Source organism: Aquarana catesbeiana, linkage group LG02 (genome assembly GCF_042186555.1).
Source record: "Aquarana catesbeiana isolate 2022-GZ linkage group LG02, ASM4218655v1, whole genome shotgun sequence".
NCBI classification, from domain to species: domain Eukaryota; kingdom Metazoa; phylum Chordata; class Amphibia; order Anura; family Ranidae; genus Aquarana; species Aquarana catesbeiana.
Genome location: NC_133325.1, coordinates 451,136,089 through 451,157,481, shown reverse-complemented (window position 1 = coordinate 451,157,481; position 21,393 = coordinate 451,136,089). Strand labels below are relative to the sequence as shown.

General features: G+C 41.8%; 1 protein-coding gene across 3 annotated transcripts in view; it reads left to right on the top strand.

Moving 5' to 3' along the window:
- The first annotated feature begins 247 nt into the window (after positions 1-247).
- Positions 248-21,393, top strand: part of SFPQ (splicing factor proline and glutamine rich) — a 28,900-nt gene continuing 7,754 nt past the window's right edge. For 2 of the 3 annotated variants that reach the window (XM_073615588.1, XM_073615587.1), the window contains exons 1-9: positions 248-1,199; positions 2,379-2,567; positions 4,537-4,838; positions 8,731-8,826; positions 10,309-10,505; positions 12,079-12,163; positions 12,257-12,371; positions 12,457-12,502; positions 12,598-12,719. In XM_073615588.1, coding sequence (XP_073471689.1) covers positions 348-1,199; positions 2,379-2,567; positions 4,537-4,838; positions 8,731-8,826; positions 10,309-10,505; positions 12,079-12,163; positions 12,257-12,371; positions 12,457-12,502; positions 12,598-12,719 — 2,004 coding nt within the window. In that variant the 5' untranslated portion in view covers positions 248-347. Of the gene's footprint in view, positions 1,200-2,378; positions 2,568-4,536; positions 4,839-8,730; positions 8,827-10,308; positions 10,506-12,078; positions 12,164-12,256; positions 12,372-12,456; positions 12,503-12,597; positions 12,720-16,865; positions 21,320-21,393 lie in introns of all 3 variants that reach the window. The other variant, XM_073615585.1, reaches the window with a different exon arrangement.

Sequence of the window (21,393 nt, the reverse complement as noted above, 5' to 3'; positions counted from 1 at the left end):
CTTATCAAAACGCACCAATCAACATAGTAAGCCCTGACTGGAATGCGTTTAGGGTGGGACGAGCGTCCTTACAGAGGCGGAGCGAGGCGGGAAAGCGGTCCAATCACCATCGCAAGGTCTGGAGGAAGCCCCCATTTCCCCTTCCTGTTACCGGGCTCGCTCACCAATAGCACATCGAGTTCAGCGCTCCTTGTCCTCTCATTGGACCAATAGTTGGGAAGGCGTAAACGCTAGCTGGGTATAGAAGTAGAGGACACAGCCACCTCGTTTCTCTCTCTTCTTCGCCGCCATTTTGGAGTGACGAGCCTTCTTTGTGCGTCTTGTCGGTTCCGTGCTCTAACCTTAAAATGTCCCGGGATAGGTACCGAAGCCGCGGCGGTATGGGTGGCGGTGGAGGAATGGGTGGTATGGGAGGAATGAGCCTGTACCGCCGAGGTAACGGTGGCCGTGGAATGGGAGGAGGCGGCGGCATGTCGAACTATCACCGTAGCCCGGGGTACATGGACACCAATCGCAACACTTCTGGGTTTCAGCAACACAAGCCGCCTCAGCAGCAGCAGACCCAACAGCAGCCCCAGAAACCCGCGCAGCAGCAGAACCAGACCCAACAGCAGAGCCAGAACCAAGCTCAGAGCCAACCACAGAATCAGGCCAAGCCGCCTCAGCAACAACCAGCATCCCAGCAGCAGCCGCCTGCCCAGGAACAAAAGCCGGCCGTACAAGAGCCCGCCAAGCCCGCTCCGGCCCCACAGACCCCGGCAGCCAAACCTGCTGCCCAGACCCCCGCTCAATCCCCTCAGACTAAACCAGCCCCGTCCCCTCAACAGAAGCCAGCGGTTACCCCACAGCAGAGTCCGCAACAGCAGCAGAACCAGCAGCAACAACAGGGTAGCGCTCAGAAACCCGCTACCCAGAACCAGGCCCCGAAAGCGCAGGCCAAAATGATGCCCCCTCCTAGCCAGCCCCCAGCTCAACAGCAGGCCCAGCAGCAGGCCCGGGAGCAGCAGCAGGCCAGGGAGCAGCCGCCACCGCAGCAACAGCAGCAGCACCATCAGCAACAGCAGCAAAGGCGCTCTGGGCCCAACAACCAGATCGGCCAGAAAAGGCCGCACCAGTCCCGCTTCCATTCCCATCCTCCGCCACATGAACAGCACGATGTCAACATGGACCACGCCAGCCATGAGGAGCCCTTCACTGAGGTAAGTGCTTCTAGCAGACCTTTACCTAGCCCCCCCACCCCAGTGGTGGCCATACATGTAGATTGATCTAGGATCTTTGCACATGGCGGTTAACTGGTGTTACACTAAATCGGATTGTGCAGTCTCCTTAATTCTGCCCATACACTATACTATGTTTATACATTTTTTTTTTCTTTTAGCTGTATATGAGGACCCACCTAAACAACCCAATCAAATTTGGGCACTTTCATGATCCACATGATAGATGTAAAGACTCTTAGTCATGGATTGTTTAGGGTTTGGATTGCATTAGATCTGCCATCAACTATGAAGTCTGAGGGTCTAACTTTTTTTTTTTCTTTGGTTCACTTACATTTGTATATCTTATATTGCACAATCAGATTGTTTAGTGTTAATATACAATAGATCCAGGCTAATACATGTGACTAGGGTGCCACATCCCTTATTATAGAAAAGTGTGTAGAGCGTGGGATATTTTTCTTTTGAATGTTGTCATTTTCTATGCTAATATCATCATCCAGATTATATATTGTATTGTCCACTGTATTCTGTGCTTCGTGATTTGACCAGAAATATTAAGTCAGTCACCTTGCTCTTATACATGTAGCTGCCCTTAGGATTGGCCTTCTAAACATTTAGTTGATCTCAGACGGTTTCATACTGTTCCTCTGTTACAAAGCTTGGCTGTTTATCATATAGGCTTGTGTGCTTTTCATTGTATGGAGCTCTATTCATTCTTTACATGCAGTCTTTTTGCATTTGCATCATGTGGGCTGCAATGCACTTTAATATCTTAGCAATGATTCTTTGTCCATTTGTGTCTGGGGAAAAATTAGAGTACCAGCTGACAGCGTTTAAATTTTGTTACCGGTAACGCACCGAATGCGTAGCTACTCTTGTGCTGAGACTAGTACATTCTGACCAAATCAGAGCTTCATTACGGCTTTCATCTTGTCTAGAGAAGCGATTACATAAGATGTCTAAAATGGCTGCCTTTCCTTTGTCTGGGCTCCATTTTGGCTTTGCCCCTCCCCCGCCCCTCCCTTATGGAAGAAGCAGCAGGTTTGTATGATTGCTGCAGTTGAATGTTTGGTAGGTAAAGCAAAATGAATTCTGTTAACATCAATGTATTAAATCTGAAGTGTTTTTGCACCATTGTAATTGATATCTTGTAAACAGGGTGTGAAGGCCACACTGTCCCTTTTGAAGAGGCCAGGAGAAAAGACCTATACCCAACGCTGCAGGCTGTTCGTTGGAAACCTTCCTACTGACATCAGTGATGATGAATTTAAAAAACTGTTTTCGAAGTATGGGGAGGCTGGAGAAGTTTTCATCAACAAAAGCAAAGGGTTCGGTTTTATTAAGCTGGTAAGCTTCTCGTGTGTGTTTAATAAAAATTGTGTCCCCTGAAATTTGTATGGTGCCCTATGTACATTTTTACAGAATAAGTGTGATATTTTATATTAATAATTATATTTTTATATTTATAATAAATTATAATTTATATTAATACGTGTGGATTGCAAAAGGGTCCTGTGTGTTTGGGTCCGTTTCAGTTGCAACTCAAGCAAAAATTTTCAACTTCAAATGGTGAACCCAGCCTAAGAGAGCGATTGGTGTTTTTTCATACCTATTATGTCCTCTCCAGGTGTACATGTCTGGCATTTTGCTATTGGTATGCCTTTTGCTTAGGATCATGCTGCTGTTTGTATAGGCCAATGTAGAATCGCCAGCCTCCTAGGCATCAATGGTTGCACGTGGATATGAGGGTAGTCTCTAATCCATTATGCTTCACTGGTATTCATACCATTGTAAATGTTGCTGCGCCCTTATGCAAAGGGGGCACCCTTTCATAGCCATGTCTATGCCCCGTATTGGCACAGTAGTGTGATGGGTGTATGGTAGGTTTTTTCCCTTCCCTCTTGACACCTAATCTGGTTTTTGGTCATCAATATTTTGAATGTGCTATGGGTAGTGTTGGCTAAGTGATCACACAATGCAGCCTGAGAATAATGGTCTTGCAGTCTGCACCTTTAACCACTTCAGCCCCAGAAGGTTTTACACCCCCCACAAACGGCGTTTTCTTTTGGTGGTATTTGATCACCTGCATTTATTTTTTGGGCTATAAACAAAACGAAAATTTATTTTTCTATGCTATGAAACCTATCTAATAAAAATATGTAAAACAATTTTTTTTTCAATTTAGGCAAATATGTATTATGCTACATATTTTTGGTAAAAAATGCCAATGGGCGTATATTGATTGGTTTGCACAAAAGTTATTGTATCTACCAACTATGGCAGGGCTAGGCAACCTCAGCCCTCCAGCTGTTTTGAAACTACAAGTCCCATGAGGCATTGCAAGACCTTAATGATCACAGGCATGACTTGCAGAGGCATGATTGGATTTGTAGTTCCACCACAGCTGGAGGGCCAAGGTTGCTTACCCCTTAACTATGGGATATTTAACTAGCAATGACTGCGATCAGTGAATTTTAGTGGGTTTGTGACATTGCGGCGGACAAATCAGACACAAAGTGACACTTTTTTGGGATCATTGACACGAATACAGTGATCGGTGCTAAAAAATGCACTGACTGTATAAATGACACTGGGAGGAAAGGGGTTGCCATCAGGGGTAATCAAAGCGTTAAGTGTGCTCCTAGGGCAGTGATGGTGAACCTTGGCACCCCAGATGTTTTGGAACTACATTTCCCATGATCATGCACACTGTAGTGGAGCATCATGGGAAATGTAGTTTCAAAGCATCTGGGGTGCCAAGGTTCACCATCACTGTCCTAGGGAATGCTTTCTAATGGGGGGGGGGGGGGGGGGGTCTGGTCTGACTGGAGGAAGAGATGTCTGTGTTCCTGATTAGCAGGGACACCATCTTTCGCCCTCTGACAGAATGACAGTCTGCCTTGTTTGCTGGGCCTCCCGCCTCAGTATGTGCGATGGGTGGCCTGGAAGCGGTTGAATAACCAGGTTGGTAATGTCAGCTCCCATGCTTCAATACCTATACATTTCAGATGTCTAGTTCTTAAACTTTTATTTTTTTCCCAGTGAAGCCAAAATGTAGTGTTCATTTTAAGATTAGCTGAGTAAATCAACTGTGTGTAAATAGACAGAACCCATCCCGGCTTGAAATCGAGCCTGCATGAGTGCCACCATACCAAACTGCTTGTGCTATGGGGGTAGGCGGAGGGGGGGTTGGACGACACCAGAAGAGGTGCACGGAGCAGATAAGTATAACATGTTAGCTGTTTAAAAAAGGCCCTTTTTTAGAAAATTTTTTTTTTTTTTTTTTTTTAATCTGAATGTTGTTCTACATTTCTAGGAAACAAGGGCACTGGCTGAAATTGCAAAAGCAGAACTTGATGATTTCCCTATGAGAGGCAGACAACTTCGTGTACGTTTTGCCACTCACTCTGCTGCCCTTTCCATACGCAATCTCTCTCCATTTGTATCAAACGAGCTATTGGAGGAAGCATTCAGTCAGTTTGGACCAGTTGAAAGAGCTGTGGTCATTGTTGATGACCGTGGAAGATCCACAGGAAAAGGAATCGTAGAGTTTGCTGCAAAGCCAGCTGCTAGAAAGGCATATGAAAGGTGCAATGATGGAGTCTTCCTTTTGACAACGTAAGTTTTCTTACTGTGCATTATGAAATTCTAACAGCTAAATCTTGGGCAGATGCAAAACTTAATCTAGTTATGTATATTTTGTTTCTAAAATGTATAATCCTATGTTCCTGCATGTGACATAAGTACTTGAATCTCATCATCAGTTTGTAGCGCTCTTCACAGCATTATTAGGAGTGATGGGATTGAACAGGGCTTTATGGTGTGCAGTGCTGCTGTCCAATCCTTCACATGTTTAGAGGAGATAGTAGGGTGATTTTGTCATTGTGCTCGTGCTCCTTCACTATGTAATCAAGAAGTCACAATACCCATCAACGGCAGTGTTCAGGGAAGTCTGGGTCCCCTGGCTGTTTACCTGGCAGGAGATTGTGGATCCCCCCCCCGTGACCTGTTTAGCCAATCCTCGCGTAGGTCGTACCTGTTTATTTGCAACCCTCTCTCCTACGTCTGCTCAAAGTGCAGACCTTGTACAGCTTCTTTGACTGTTCATGGAGCAGGGGTGGAGAGCTAACTGGAGGAAGGGCACCCACCCTCTTCACATAGGAACAGAGCTGGGGTTGTCAATCACAGGCTGTGTGCTGGAACTCCCTTCCCTGTCACATTTTTTATTTTTTTAATTCCTTGGTGGTGTCAGGGAAAACTTGTCAGAAGTGGCTCGTTCTGATAGGAAAGGAAGGAGACCACAGAATTGACACTTGGTGCTCTCGATAGAGGCATATGCTTTGCTCATAATTTTTCTGAGGTTTACAGCCGCTTAAAGTATAATCCTTGGGATAAATCCAACCTTTTTTCTCCAGGTGTGTACTTGGTGGTTGGGGCCCTCAGATATGAGAAGAAACAAATGTCCTATACTGTGTACTAGTTTCTATTCAAAGCTGTTAGCGTTGAGACAAACACCACTCGGAGGTGCTTGCAATGATCTGTTTCTATTTACACTGAGAAATTATAAACGCAACACTTTTTTTGTTTGCCCCTATTTATCATGAGCTGAACTCAAAGATCTGACTTTTTCTATGTAGACGAAAGACCGATTTCTCTCAAATATTCATAAATCTCTGGGCATTTTCACACTGCCAGTGCCTGGTTGTCGGTGGTAAAGCAGCGCTTTTATCCCCCGCTAGCAGCCGGAAAGGGTTAAAACCACCCGCAACACGCCATTGCAGCGGTGCTTTGCAGGTGGCTTGATTTCAATGGGCAGGGGCGCTTTAGGAGCAGGTATTCACTACTCCTACAGCGCTGCAAAGAAGCTTCTTGCTTCTCGGGCTTTCACACTGGGATTGCAGCTCAGGCTTTTTACAGGCGCTATTTTTAGCGCTAAAGCACCTGAAAAACACCTTCAGTGTGAGGTGTCATGGTTAGCACTTCTCCTTTGATTATAATCCATCCACCTCACAGGTGTGGCATATCAAGAAGCTGATTAGACAGCATGATTATTGCACAGGTGTGCCTTACGCTGGGCATAATAAAAGGCCACTATAAAATGTGCAGGTTTACTGTATCGGAGGGGCCAAATACCAGTCAGTATCTGGTATGACCATTTGCCCCACGCAGTGCAGCACATCTCCTTTGCATAGTTGATCAGGTTAGTTGTTGTGGACTGTGGTATGTTGGTCCATGCCTCTTCAATAGCCGTGCAAAGTTGCTGGATATTGTCAGGACGTGGGTGACAAGAACTGGAATTTTTTCAGCTTCCATTAATTGTGCACAGATCCTTGCAATATGGAGCTGTGCATTATCATGTTGCAACATGAGGTGATGGTCATGGATGAATGGCACGACAATGGGCCTCAGGATCTCGTCACGGTATTTCTGTGCATTCAAAATGCCATCAATGTACCTGTGTTCCTTGTCCATAGCATACCTGTCCATACCATAACCCCACCGCCACCATGGGCCACTCGTTCCACAACATTAACATCAGCAAGCTGCTCACCCACATGCCATACAGGCTGTCTGCCATCTGCCCTGTACAGTGAAAACCGGGGTTCATCCATGAAGAGAACACCAAGTGCCAGATGCCATTTGCACACTCGAGTCGGTTATGATGACAAACTGCAGTTTGAGGACCCTGATGAGACAGCTGCTGCAACAATCTGTTTTGCATAACCAAAGAATTTCTGCACAAACTGTCAAACAGTCTCGGGGCATCTCATCTGCATGCTCGTTGTCATCGGGGTCTTGACCTGACTGCAGTTCGTCTTTGTAATCAACTTGAGTGGGCAAATGCTCACATTTGGAGTTTGGCACTTTGGGAGAGGTTCTCTTCAGATGAATCCCGGTTTTCACTGTTCAGGGCAGATGGTGGACAGCGTGTATGGCGGTGTGTGGGTGAGCGGTTTGCTGATGTCAACATTGTGGATCGAGTGGCCCATGGTGGTGGTGGGTTTATGGTATGGGCAGGTGTATGCTATGGACAAGGAATACAGGTGCATTTTATTGATGGCATTTTGAATGCAGAGATACCGTGATGAGATCCTGAGGCCCATTGTTGTGCCATTCATCCACGACAATCACCTCATGTTGCAGCATAAAGCACGGCCCCATGTTGCAAGGATCTGTACACAATTCCTGTTAGCTGAAAATATCCCAGTTCTTGCATGGCAACATACACACCGGACATGTCACCCATTGAGCATGTTTGGGATGCTCTTGATCGGCGTATATGACAGCGTGTTCCAGTTTCTGCCAATATCCAGCAATTTCGCACAGCCATTGAAGAGGAATGGACCAACATTCCACAGGCCACAATCGACAACCTGATCTCTATGTGAAGATGTGCTGCACTGCGTGAAGCAAATGGTGGTCATACCAGATACTGACTAGTTTTTGGACCCTCCCAACCCCCTCAATACAGTAAAAGTGCACATTTTAGAGTGGCCTTTTTATTGTGGCCAGCCTAAGGCACATCTGTGCAATAATCATGCTGTCTATTCAGCATCTTGATATGCTGCACTTGTGAGGTGGATGGATTATCTCGGCAAAGAAGTGCCCAGTTACACAGATTTAGACAGATTTGTGAACAATACTTGAGAGAAATAGGCCTTTTGTGTACGTAGAAGAAAGTGGTAGATATTTGAGTTCAGCTCAAACACAAGTGTTGCGTTTTATAATTTTACTGTGGTGTATGTAAAACCTTTATCCCAAGAGAATTTGCTGTGGTTGTGAGCTGGAGTTTTGGCTTCAATTTGTTAGTGTACCTGAATCTGCTAGTACGTCTTTACACTACCTTTCCCCCAGATTATCAGTGCGGCTGTCCAAAGGTGTTCCTGTGCACCTTTATTCAGAGTGGGTGTACTATAATACTGCAGGTGTGTTACTAGTTGGAGCACCAGGTAAAAATGGAGGGGCTAAAAAAAGCAAATAATGCAGTCATCTATTTGGCACCTGCAATATTACAATTTTGGTTGTGTTAAGGAAATGCTTTAAATGTGATAGGGGGGAGCATATTAATCTATGTAAAGTATTTACAGTTACCCATGTTGTATACCATTACAAATCACTGCATATAGAAATGGTGGTTTCCTTTGATGCACAAATTCCAAGCAGTGCTTTAAACTCTGCCTAGTTCTGTTGCACAACACTCAATTTCCTCATCGCCACGAAATAAAGCAAGTCTTGTCAAGCAGGGCTGATGATGCTGCTTGGGATTTTAGTGCAGCAGAGTTGTCAAGTCAAAGCTAGGAGGGCACTGGATTTCTTGCAGGATCAACAGGTATTATGTACTTTGAGTATTAAGACAAAATGGACATGTATGAAATGTGCATGTGTTGGCTACTGCACCACGTGTTTGAAAATACTGTTAAGTGCAACATTGCAGTTTTTGCTTTAGTTATAACTTGTAATTGTTGGCTTAGGTTGTTTACTTACAGCATATTTCTGTTGTGCTTTACAGAACCCCAATGCCTGTTATTGTGGAGCCTCTAGAGCAGTTTGACGATGAAGATGGCCTCCCAGAAAAACTTGCCCAGAAGAATCATTCATATCAAAAGTATGTTTGTTTTTTGCTAGTTTTCGATACCTGTAGCGCCTTTTTATTGGCTTTCAAAATTTCCTGGCACACCAGGGGTGACCATTTACATGGGCAGCAGAGGGGTGATTACACAGGTGGCTTTTCTGTATTTTTACTGTCCATTGGTTAATATTGCCAGTGGACATGGGTGTATGCATTGCAGCACCGCAAACTTTACATGTCCTGTTGCTTTTTGCAGGTGGTACCGCTGCCAAATACACCCCACTTGTGTGAATGGGGAATGCACAGCAACAACTTCTAGTGTGTGGTGGGATTTTTGTGAAGGTGGCATTTTGCCTTAAGGCTCGTGCATACTGTAAAAAGAAATCGGGCCAGCATTTTATCCAAAGAACGATCGTACAATTTTCTGTTGGGGTGTACACAGCTTTCGACAGCTGATACCAACCTTCCGAACAAATGAGGGACAAACACAAATTTTTCTTGTATGGGAACAAACTATTTTCGTTAATGTGTACCAATTTTGTAGCAGAAAAATCAAACGAAAAAGGGCACATGATCGGAAACAATATATGCTTTTTATCATACGAGAATTTTCATTCATTTCCTTCCTCTGTTTCTGCTATGAAACTCGGACAATCGTTTTGCCTGATTTACTTAGTGTGTGCCCCACTTAAATGTTTGCTTTTCAGAGCTGTCAAAAAAAAAAAAAAATCGGTCTCAATGAGGCTTACCTGTAGCTACCCAGGATATCTCCTAAACCTGCACGGCTTAGGAGATATCCCCTGTATTTGCATGTGCTGACATCGGCACACTGACATAAACTGAAGCAATGGCACGTATGTGCCGTTGCTTCAGTTTGTCGTTACTGCAGGTATGTGCGGAGGTGATGTCATTGCGGCTCTGGGCAATTACAGCGCCGGAGCTGCGATACCCGGAGGTAACCCCTCCGGAGTGATGTCGCCGGCTGGTGCTGTGTACAGGCACCGCAGCGAGGGCTTCGCTCTCAGGTGAGTATTGCATAATGAGCTAGTATGCTACGCATACTAGCTCATTATGCCTTTGTCCTGCAGGTGTTAGAAAAAAAAAAAAAAAAAACTTTCTTTCAAAAGTGGGTTTACAACCACTTTAAGAGGAGATATAACAGGAATGTCTTGGTCAGTGTCCTGTAGCTGCTTTGTCCCAACCACTGGGGGGGTGACTAGCTGTAGAGAAGAGGAATTTATACTGCTGACTGTGCAGCAGAGGAGGTACAACGTCAGGCGGCAAATTGCTTGGGAAATAAAGTGGTTCACCTGCATGTAAGCTGTCTATTTTATGTGTCTTAAAATTTATAGTTTTAATGCTGCATGATTGGATAAAATATCATTCTGGTATTAAAAAATAATAAGTACAATGTCTTTGCTTGTTGTATGTCTTTATTATTGGACAGCTTTTGTAGGATGTGTCAACCAGTTTAAATAGTGGCTTTTACCTTGGACTAATATCTACTTTGTCCAACAGAGAAAGAGAAGTTCCCCCACGATTTGCCCAGCATGGCAGTTTTGAGTTTGAGTATTCTCAGCGCTGGAAGTCTTTAGATGAGATGGAGAAGCAGCAAAGGCAGCAAGTGGAGAAAAATATGAAGGAAGCTAGGGAGAAACTAGAAAGTGAAATGGATGATGCTTACCATGAACATCAAGCCAACCTTCTGCGACAAGGTGTGTGCGTGTTTCAGGCACCCATAAGTTATCATGCCAAACTTGCATACAAATGCACAATCCTCCCCCCTGCATCCTAAACCTGCTAATTGTATGATTGATTATACTATGAGGTTTTCTAATCTGGTTGGGTGTGGTACTAAGTTGGCAGCAATTAACGTTTTGGAGCATGTCTTTGAACCCCATTTTAGAATTGGAAATTAAAAGCAGATTGTAGCTTGCTTATTGAGTATTGTAGACAGTGCCTTTTTTAAAAATGTTGCCTTCAATAAGAATGCAGAGAGATGGGGATATATAAATATTTTTTTTTTTTTTTTGCCTGTTTTTGTGAATATTTGAACCTCAAAAAAAAAAAAAAATGTACAGTGTAATACAATTCTTTAAAATGTAGTATCTACATTCATTTTTTTTTTATTTTTGTTAATTTTTTTTTTTTTTTTTCCCCCTGGTGATCTGGCCAGTAACTTTCTATGGAAGAGTAGAAGAGCCATTGTTGGCCTGTGGACATGTATGGATGAGCAATTTGAAAGGGGAACTGTATCTGCCTTATCAGTATTGCAGTGTCCCAGAACTTCCACAGGCTGCTGTCCTCTTTAGCTTGATCAGTTTTTGGGTACTGATATTCACCCATCTTCACTGTTCTGGCCAAGATGGCTTTTCTTCCAAATGTGCCAGGAGTTCATTCATCTTGGCATTGCTGAAATTGTGCACGGAGTTGCTTGTGCAGACCAGTGTATAGGCAGGTAAGGACATTTAATTGCTGGAGTGACTGCCTGTTCTGCTTTTAAAAATTAAACCTTTTAAATATAAAAATCACTGGAGTTATTCATTTATCGGTGTTATGTTTAACCACTCAACTGCCACTTTTGCTGAACAGATTGGCCTGCACAGGAAGTATAAAAATCTTACTGATCACCTGGTGAAAGAGGAAACAAGTAACTTTTAGTGGTTCTGAAGCCTAGGCAGAGCGACTGACAGGCAGCAGCTCTCTGCTCTGGGAGGTGAGAGAACCGAGCCATCGGCTATGTTCTGTCTCTCAGTTTTCAGTGTAGAGGCGGCGGGGGACAGATCCAGAGCTGTGCACATCTAAAGCTCTTCCCTCACTTCCGTGTCTCACTAGTTGCATCAGGAGCCATTGGCGCCCAGTGCTTTAATTCAGAGCCAGTGGGGGTGGGCCGATGCTGACCAGCAGGGCTTGGGAGGGAGTGCGTACACATGAGTGCCCCCATGGGAAGCGGCTTTCCGTGGGCTCACTGGACAGAGGAGTCAGGAGTGCTGATAGAAAATTCCCTTACAATCGCATAAAGGACTGGCAAGTGGCAGTAAATTTTTTTGGGGTTTTGATACTTTATGGTTTTAGGATCTACTTGGTTATCTAGCAGGTCTTAATTGGCTTGTCACTTTGCCACTGATCCCAAATTGGTGAATGCCTTTTTAGGACAAGGCATGTGTTGGTTGGCACCAAACTATATGTAACAATGTAAACTGAAACTTAAGTGAGTACACACACTAAGAAGTCACCTACAGAATAAACAATATAAAAATGTTGTTCTAACTAAAATTTTCATCCTAGATTTGATGAGACGTCAGGAAGAGCTAAGACGCATGGAGGAGATGCACAACCAAGAAATGCAGAAGCGAAAAGAAATGCAGTTGAGGTGAGCCAAGCATCTTCACTGATTTACTGAAGTTTATATGAATTTGTGGGCTTTCATTTCTAAATTTTTAAATTTTTTTGCTGCTTTAAATAGACAAGAGGAGGAACGCCGCAGACGTGAAGAAGAATTGATTCTGCGACAACGTGAAATGGAAGAACAGATGAGACGTCAGCGGGAAGAGGGTTACCGTATGAGTTATATGGACCCAGTAAGTAATTAGAATGTTTGATACCTGCTGTTTCTGAACCTTTGTGGAACTTCATTGTTACAACTTTGTTTTTTTGTTTTTTCAGAGAGAGCGGGATATGCGCATGGGAACCAACTCATTGTCCATGGGAGGTAACGCGAACCTTTAACTTGCTTTCATTTTTTTTTTTTTTTTTTTTTAAGGATGTTTTCAAATCCTTTTCTAATTGCATGTATTTGTTTTAAAGATCCATATGCTGCAGCAGCAGCCCCAAAATATCCAACAATTGGGTCAACTGGCATGGGCTATGAGGGCAGCCCAGGTGTGACACAGGCAACAATTGCCTCATCTCTAATGGCGAATGACATGGTAATGTATCTTACTGACACTTCAAAAATGGTGTCATTGACAGTGTGACTAGTATTTCTACTTATTGTGGTTTTAGGTATGGTGGACTGCTGCACACTGTGTAGTATGTCTCAAGACTGAGTTTGAAAACCTTATACAGGTCTCTTGCTTAAGCAAAACCTGTTTTGAGGCTTTAGAGGCTAGATTATGAAAAGTAATTCTTGTCTGATCTAGCTGCTAGTCTTACAAAATGGTGATCAGGTTTTGATACTTAATGGCAGAAATTGAGTCATGCGTTTTGTAACTCCTTACCTTGAATAATGCATAAAGATAGTCCCTTTTAGAAATATGGGTGTTTACTGTTCATTAATTTGAAGCATGGGTCTGTAAGCTACTGTAACCCTATAGAATGACAACTTGGGTTCACTGATGTACTATAAGCGCTAAACCAGATCTGCTTGAAAAGAACAGACTTGGTGCATTGAAAACATTCCTCCTTGGAGGGTATTTGATTTTTAGTATTTAAATTGACGATTAAAAACTATACACTAAAGCTGACTAATGGCATATAGTAATGTGGCCTGTCTTCATAAATATCACTATTGTGCCAAAGTAAAACTTAATTTTTTTTTTTTTTTAAATTATGGCTTAATTTTGAGTCACTAAATGGAGTGCTTTTTATGCAGTATTAAATGTAATTGTGCATTTCCATTGCTCAAAGAGCTACAATTTTTGCTATGTACTTGTACAAACTGGGATAGCCCTGCAGTAAATTATAAGTTATTGGTGAAAAGTAACTTCTGACAAGCTGTCGAAGGTATGTAATCAAAGCTGAACTCAAGGCTTCTTTACAACACAATGTGTATGCATAGAGCAGCAAGGACAAAATGGTTTAATGTGGGTCTTGTGGTGCAGTAGCTTCATTCAAAACGTTTGGGAATATTTGTCCATAAAGCAGTCTACAGCATATATACCCTTTTATCAATATTTAAGTGCCTTACTAAGTATAAAAATTTCTCAAAAGTGCGTAATGTGTATACAGGCTTGGGTTTTTTTTTTTTTTTTTTTTTCACTCTTATCCATTAGGAATCACACATATAAACAGCATAGTTCACAACCCTCTGTGTATATTCCACAATTTCCTCTTCCTCTTTATGTTATCGGGGTAACAGTGTTTTGCCACTTTTACTCTTACCAGTTGCAGAAGATCCTGATAAGCGATGCAACGTAAACTTCATGTAGCCTAAATCCATATATTGAAAAACAATATAAAGGCTGTTCCACCCACATAAAAGTTCAGAAAGCTTTGACTGCTTAAACCTCTACTAGTTCTGGTTTGACCCTATATAGGAAGGTATGATCGAAGAGCTCCGAATTTTATAATTCAGCAAAAAAGCTGGTGACCCTGCTGAAGGACCTTATTCTGGCCATTCCTGTTATGGGGTGACAAACTGTTCAATTTTGTGTTTCTATGTTGAAACCTTGTTGGAGACTACAATCGCTGTGCAGACAAACCTTGCTGGGCATGGTTCACTATCGTCAAGAGGCTGATCCTAAACAAAGATGGTGCAGCTGGTGACAGATGGAAAATGGCTGAGGAAGATCAACAGCAGTGAGGTGCAAAATTTAGTGTCAAATCAAACCTTGGGACTACTTTTTACAAGCAGTCGGCTTTAGCTTGTGATGTTCTGGCGGTTTCCTGAACAGATTTGTAACAGTATAATTGCGTGGGTGTGCATCATTCACTTGTTGATAGTTTGGCTAGAACTGAGTACAGTCAGAGCTATGGCTCTCTGTATCTGAGATTTTAATAAGCAAAATACCTAGGTTATGCTGCACGTGGCTCTTCTCACCAACAGCCATGAATGTCCTGCCAAGCAGCATTACTTTAAAGCTGAACTCCTGCTTTTGGATACACTTTGTTTGGGCCAAGCCAAAGCACAGTAGTCTTATCAGATCAGTGCTCAACCATTCAGAGAGCTATGTATTCTAGCAATGAATACAAAGCTTCCTCTGCTGAGTCTGACGTGCTCATGTCACCTCTGCCAATCAAAGGAAATGTATTCATTGCTAGAATGTATTGCTTCCTCTGGCTGAGCTCTGATGAGACTCTATTGTGTTCTTTGTCTAAGACCGTCTCAGCTCGGACCTGGAACACAGTGCCATATGCTGTGTGTAGCCTCAGCTACTACAGCTCATCCAGCAGCCTCACATATTTGTGAGGGACATGGTTCGTTTGGGCCAAGCTGGCTTTGCTGAGAGCAACAGGAACCATAGGCTCCTGCTACTATCTGTCAAATACGGGGGGGGGGGGCGCAAATCATGCTGTGCATGTCTAAAGAGGCACATATCCTAGCTCAGGGGTGCACCTGCTTGGGTGTCCTTGGGTACTTGGAGCAGGAGTGGAGGTGTGCTGGTATAGAACCAGAAATTTTGTTGCTCAGAGCAGGTAAGTGTATTTAAGTAATAAAAAAACACTGACTTTAAACATCCAGATAATAGGGGAGGGATTTATGGGACTCATTGGGGGTTGATTTACTAAAACTGGAGTAGCTGTGCATAGTAGCCAATTGGCTTCTAACTACAGCTTGTTTTAAGCTTTGACAAAAACTGGAAGCTGATTGGTTTCCCTGCAGAGCTGCACCAGATTTTGCACTCTAGTTTTAGTAAATAAACCACATTGTAAGAAACCAATTTGTATAAGCACTTATTTGGCTGCTGTAAAAAGTTGATCAATTGAGTTGCATTTTTCACAATTATATACAATTGTTGCTCTTCTGCCTGAACTTCAGCTTTAAGGATATACCTGAGAAGCCTTGTAAGAATGCATTTTTTTATATTTTTATAACTAAAGATAATGGGGCTTCAGTTGCCTCTATAAAAGCTGATTTTTTTATACATTTTCTCATACCACTATTACATGGTCTGTATCGTTTCTGCAGACTGGGTTTAGATGGTTCTTTACGGTACAGGTGAACAAACTGTTTGGAGCTCAACAGTAGTGCCTTTTTATCATGTTACCATAGTCCTATTAATGACATTTAAATCCTTTAGGGTTCAGTCTGAAAGCATTTAAGATCTGGGGAAAAAAGTGGACTTTCTGTGAATCTATACTGCACTATCTCTTTGTATTTTAAGAAGGATCTTTTCTAAATCCCAGCCTGAAATGCTTTGCAGTTCTGCCAAGCTGGTTTTTAAAAGATGGCGAGGTCTGTCACCTTGATCACCTTTCAGTGAAAAATCAACATGTAGCTTACTATGTTGCTGGATCTGACTTGATCCTCCTTTGGCCAACACTACCTTTTTATGTTCACTTTTGCATAGTCTCAGGAACAAACATTTATAATGGAAAAAGGGGGCATATGCACCATCCAAATGATCAGTGTGTCTTCCTTAGTATTTGTAAGGAGCACTGTCGGCATTGAGGATAGGCTTACTGAAAGCAATGTTAAAAGCTGGTTATGTTAAATGTATTGCTCCTAATTGAAATATTCATCAGTTTCCCAGACGAGGATTTTTAGATGCCTATCCTTTTTTATTAGATGGTCATGGGTGATACTTCCATTTGTTGGTACTCCTGATGTATTTCTAGTAGCTCTAAATAATTCAGTGTTCTTTTTGAATGCCCAGGGCCATGTGTTTCTTAGCTTGGCTTTACATTTTTCAGGGCCATATGTTTCTAGATTTCGTGCAGTACCAGTAAACTCATAGGGCCATGATCTTGACTAGTAACCTCCCTCTGTTTTTGTAGGGTCATAATGCATACTTGCGTTTGGTGATGAAACCCATAGTATTGGGCCTGTATAAGTGAGCAATTCTGAATACTTCAGATTAGATTTAAGTAAAATGTAACTTTGTGCGTTCAAGTTCCTTACTGTGCAAGCAATTCATGTACTTGAATTTGCATCTTGGTACCTTAACTTGTGCTTTCGTGAGCACCATGGGGAAGTCTGTTCTTTGAAACGGACATCCTTTTTCAATTGTGGGAGCGTATCTCATGACATGTGATACTTTAACTAATTTGCAAATTACCCTTTTTTCCTTTCTATGTTCCTGGTACCTGTGGATCGGCTCAATGATGATTGTATCGACGAACCTTCACTGCGGACCCTTCTAAAAACACACATACACACACGGACAACTGCTGTAATGAACTGATTTTAACAGCGTAATGATCGCTTTGTTCAGGGCAATGCAGGGACTCCCAGTGCTCAGGCCTCCAGAGGGATTGGGTCAGTTCCTCCTACAGCAAGTGCTGGAGGCTATGGGAGGGGGAGAGAGGAATATGAAGGGCCACCGAAGAAACCAAGGTTCTAGATGGCCACCTATCAACCTGAATTTTTTTTTTTTGTTAACACTTTTATCTTCTATTTTATTGAAGTAACATTTTTATGAATGCTCCTATTGCTTGACCCAGTATCTGTGAAGCTGGCTATGATAGATGTAGGTCTGAGTTATTAAGTTTCTTTTTTTTTTTTTCTATGGCAGTGTATGTTCATTCCCGTAAATGGCCCAAATTTTTATTTTAATTTTTTTTTTTTTACATGTGCTTTAAATATACTGGATGCTACTTAACACTTGGACTTTGCTGTTCAGAATTCACCAGTTAATTGGTATTGGTCATCAAACTTCAATACTCCTAGAAAGGAGTATATTGGCAAGACCATTGCTTGACTTGCCATCATGCCATCCAGCGCCAGACTGTAAATAGATGGGCAGCTTTATCCCCAACAAACAGCCGTAACTCAAACTTGACCCTCTTGTTTTAAGATGGCAGTCCAATTCTAAGTAATGCTCTAATTTGTGGATCACCTCCCTGTGGTTCTGGGATGGATCCGGATAATGCTAATTTATGTATTTGAGTATTGTGGTGAGCAGAAACGCGATGACACTTGTCCTTGTAATACATTGTATTAAAATACTTATAAATAAAAATGTGGAAGTTATTGTGTTTGGGGTGGGTAACTGTACTGTCAGAAGTTCAGTGCTGCAGTTTAGGACTAGAACGCCAATATTTCTTGGTTGGAGTTGGGTATAATATGACTTGCTGCATAAGGAAAGCTGTTTAATGCTCATTTTGTGTATCTGCCAAATGGCAGATTTATTTTTTTTTTTTTTAGCAGGGATTCCTGTTCTATGGCTACATGACCTGCCTAAAGCTTTAAATTCCCCCCCCCCCCCCATTTAGACATTGCTATTTGTGGTACTGCTGAACAGTTGAGAATAGATGCAAGAGGTCACCTGGCCAACTCTTTAGTCCAAGAGGAAACAGCCGTTTGTTCTAGTCACTTTTTTTTTTTTTTTTTTTTTTGCTTTCCAGGTTAATAAACAGCTTTTCTTCTGCAGTAAGGAATCGTGGCTTCCACAAGTATGACTGACTAATTTTATGTATGGCTAAAGCAAATGTAGTGTCTTTCTGGGCATGTTTACCCAGCTGACTTTCGCTACTACTGCTCACAACAGCGAAAAAAAGTGAACGTTAAGACTTATTTCTATGCATGTTGTGAAAACAAACTCATTGTTTTGCCCACAGCTGCAGAGAAACAAATGGTAAATTAACCTTTAATGTGCAGATGAGTGTCGTGAGTCGTCGACCTCACTTGGTTACACTTTTTTTTTTTTTGTGCGCTGTTAGTGCATAATTTTCTATTAAATATTGTCCTGTTACTGGGATAGGCTTACAAAGAATTAGCAGCTAGTAAAATTCTTTATGCAGGTTACTGTTGTGGCCTAATTTTGGTCTGTTTGATTGCTGTTGTCATTCAGTCCATTTTTAAAGCAAATCCGTATTGTGCATTTTACCTTCATATGCACACTTCAAAACTGATTTTGTATTTTAAACTAGTAATTTACTTTGCTTAACTTTGTAAATCTTTCCCACTTATACAGGACCATTGTGTTAGGGATATGTACAATCCTATTGATCTGGTAAAATGAAAGTGGGGCTGGGCTGTTGACAGGTTTGTAAGTTCCAAGTTCATGCCGTGTATGTTACGGACTGTGTGTATATAGCAAATGATTGCAAGATCACCTAAGACATGCTTGCACTAACCCACTGGTACTATTGTGCACGCTCATTTTAAATGTTTAAAGTTGAACTCCAGACAAATGCTAAATTTGCATCTGCTTTGTCATTTTTCCCTTCCTGTAGGGCATGGGCAGTGTTGGGTAAATGATGCTTTGTAAAGCAGAGCTTTTGACTGGCTTGGGGTTTCTTCCTTGCATGATTTTTTTTCCTTTCCATTTTAAAAGGCAGTTTTTTTTTCTGCTGGCTGTCTTGCACTTAAACCATGAAAAACACCATTGGACCAAATCAGTTGTCTGTCTGGATTTCAGCTTTAATACCATATTTTACCTTGTAAAGGACTACATATATATCAATTTAGAGGTAACGTAACTAATATGGAATCTCTAATGTGTATGAATCGGCTTGAAACAAAGACTTTCGTTTTATTTATTTTTTATTTTTTGCAGCGTTGGGTTGAAAAAAATTTGTAAATTTCAAGCTTATATTATGCCACATGAGCACAGAGAAAGCTGCCACTGCTCACTTTTTTAATTTTTTTTTTTTTTTTTTTAGTGGTTGGTTTTCCTTTTGGGTCTTGTGTATAGATAACAATCACCTCCTTGCCTGAATAGGAAAGCTTTCAGTTTATCTAAAGCTTGTTTGGTTGTGTTCTATAGCAGCCTCTTTTACAGTGTGTGCAAACATCTGTTTTAGAGCACTCACAATTTAAGCCCTCATTTAAGGGGTTCCAGGAGGTTAAGTTTGCTGAGATCTTAACAAGGGCAGGTCATTATGTGATCAAGTCTTCAACAGACTACTATAAAGAACCAGGGAATATGAAAGACATGATGTTGCGTTCTGACAATGTAATGATCGAAGATCATGTGCAAATTGCCAGTTTAAATGCTCAGGACCAAAATCTCTGAAGTGCTTTTTGTAAGTAACGGAGTCCCTCAACCCCCCTCTTGGTTATGGGGTAGGCTAGTTTCTAAATGGCTAGAAACATCCCCAACCCATCTGGCTCAAAAAGTAATGGTCATAGTAAATGTCAAAAGTCACTCCTGTCCTATTGACTATAGTTCTTGATATCCAGAACCTTTTGACAAACATTTAGTTTTTTTTTGTCCTGTTTTTGTTGCAGAATTCTTTCAGTACATGAGGAAATAATGGCTGGTAATAGCTGGCTTTTTTTTTTTTTTTTTCCTTTTGGCACTTTTTTACATAATGTTTGGGTTGCAGATTTAGTAGGAATCGACAATGGAGTCTACAGTCAATATTTTAGACCTTTCGTTTCATTTCAGTGTTTTAATCTTCAAGGCACAGATGAGTATTCAGCAGTGTACTTTTTGTTGGCAGCCAGAGATGTAAGAATCTGTTCACTTTATTTTTTTACTGGAGTTTTAGCCACATCAAGTGCACATTACAATCTTAGTGACCACCTGTAGCAAGCATTCTGCAGTGCATAACTTTGAGGAACATAGTGCTACTGGACAGTAGGATCCTGGATGTAGTAGTCCTGCTTCAAGATGCTCAGTGCTGGCCTTGTCCAGGTAGGTACATAAGAAATCCTCTACCTTGGTGACCTACTTTGTTATATTGCTATTCTGACATTACACTTCTGTTCAATGAAAACAATGCAGCACTTATTTCTTATGGTCAACTTCTGCTATGCAGCAGCACAATCGTAAGGTCGGCGTTTACTGTAATGAACTACATTTTTAATCTGGTTTCCAGTGCTGGCTTAGGTGGCTATTGGGAGGGGTGGCAGTAGTGTTATGACATTTGTTGCCTTCCCAAGTGGAGGGTTTAGTGTATTTAAAGGTCTTCTAAATTTGAAGACCTAACCACAGTATATAGCTGTAAGTGAATGTAGTATCTGATGCGAAAAGGATTTTTGCTCCTCTTTGAGCGAACTTCTGGCTATAAAGTGCCTTTAACTGTTAGCATTGACCTGTGATTAGAAATTACTCAAGCATTTGTTTAATGTAGTGCTTGTGTCAAATTATCAAACTGAATAGCGCCTTTTTGTAATTTTAGCTTTTTACAGGAGCAGTTTGCCTACAAATGACATTTCAATTTTTAATACTTGGTATTTTGAGCATTGTATTTGGTGGTCCTGGCACATGATTTGCTAGGTATAAATACTGGTTGCTTATTACAAAAGGATCATATACTTTTATTGTGAAGAAAGGAAATGCTGTTGCAGCTTGAGTAAGAGTTAAACTATTGCTATGAGCAGTGTCGAAGATTTCCTGCTGGAGTCCTCGTAAGGAATAGCCAGTGGGGGTTACACTGCTGAAGGGTTTTGCCTACAACTGAGCTTGACCATTTTGTGCGATTGAAAATAAAAACAGCTTTTCGCGGTACCAATGAAAATGTACTGAGGCAGCATGGGGATGGCTATTGTTGAAAGACATTCTGTATTGATTTTTTTTTTTTTTTTTTCTCCCACTGTTCTAGAAGTGTGCAGTTTATCTTACAAGCTGATTTTAAGTTGCATACTTGTGCCAGGTCACTTTCAAGTGTACTGAAGCCAACTAATAATGCCCACTTTTTTTTTTTGGCAGGTTCTGCAATAGCAGCCGTCCCCATGTCTCTGTACACTTTCTTAAGGGTAGGGAATTGAGTCTTCTACATAAACAAACTTGTAGCTTAGCTTGCTGAAACCTATTGGTGTGAATAGCCAGT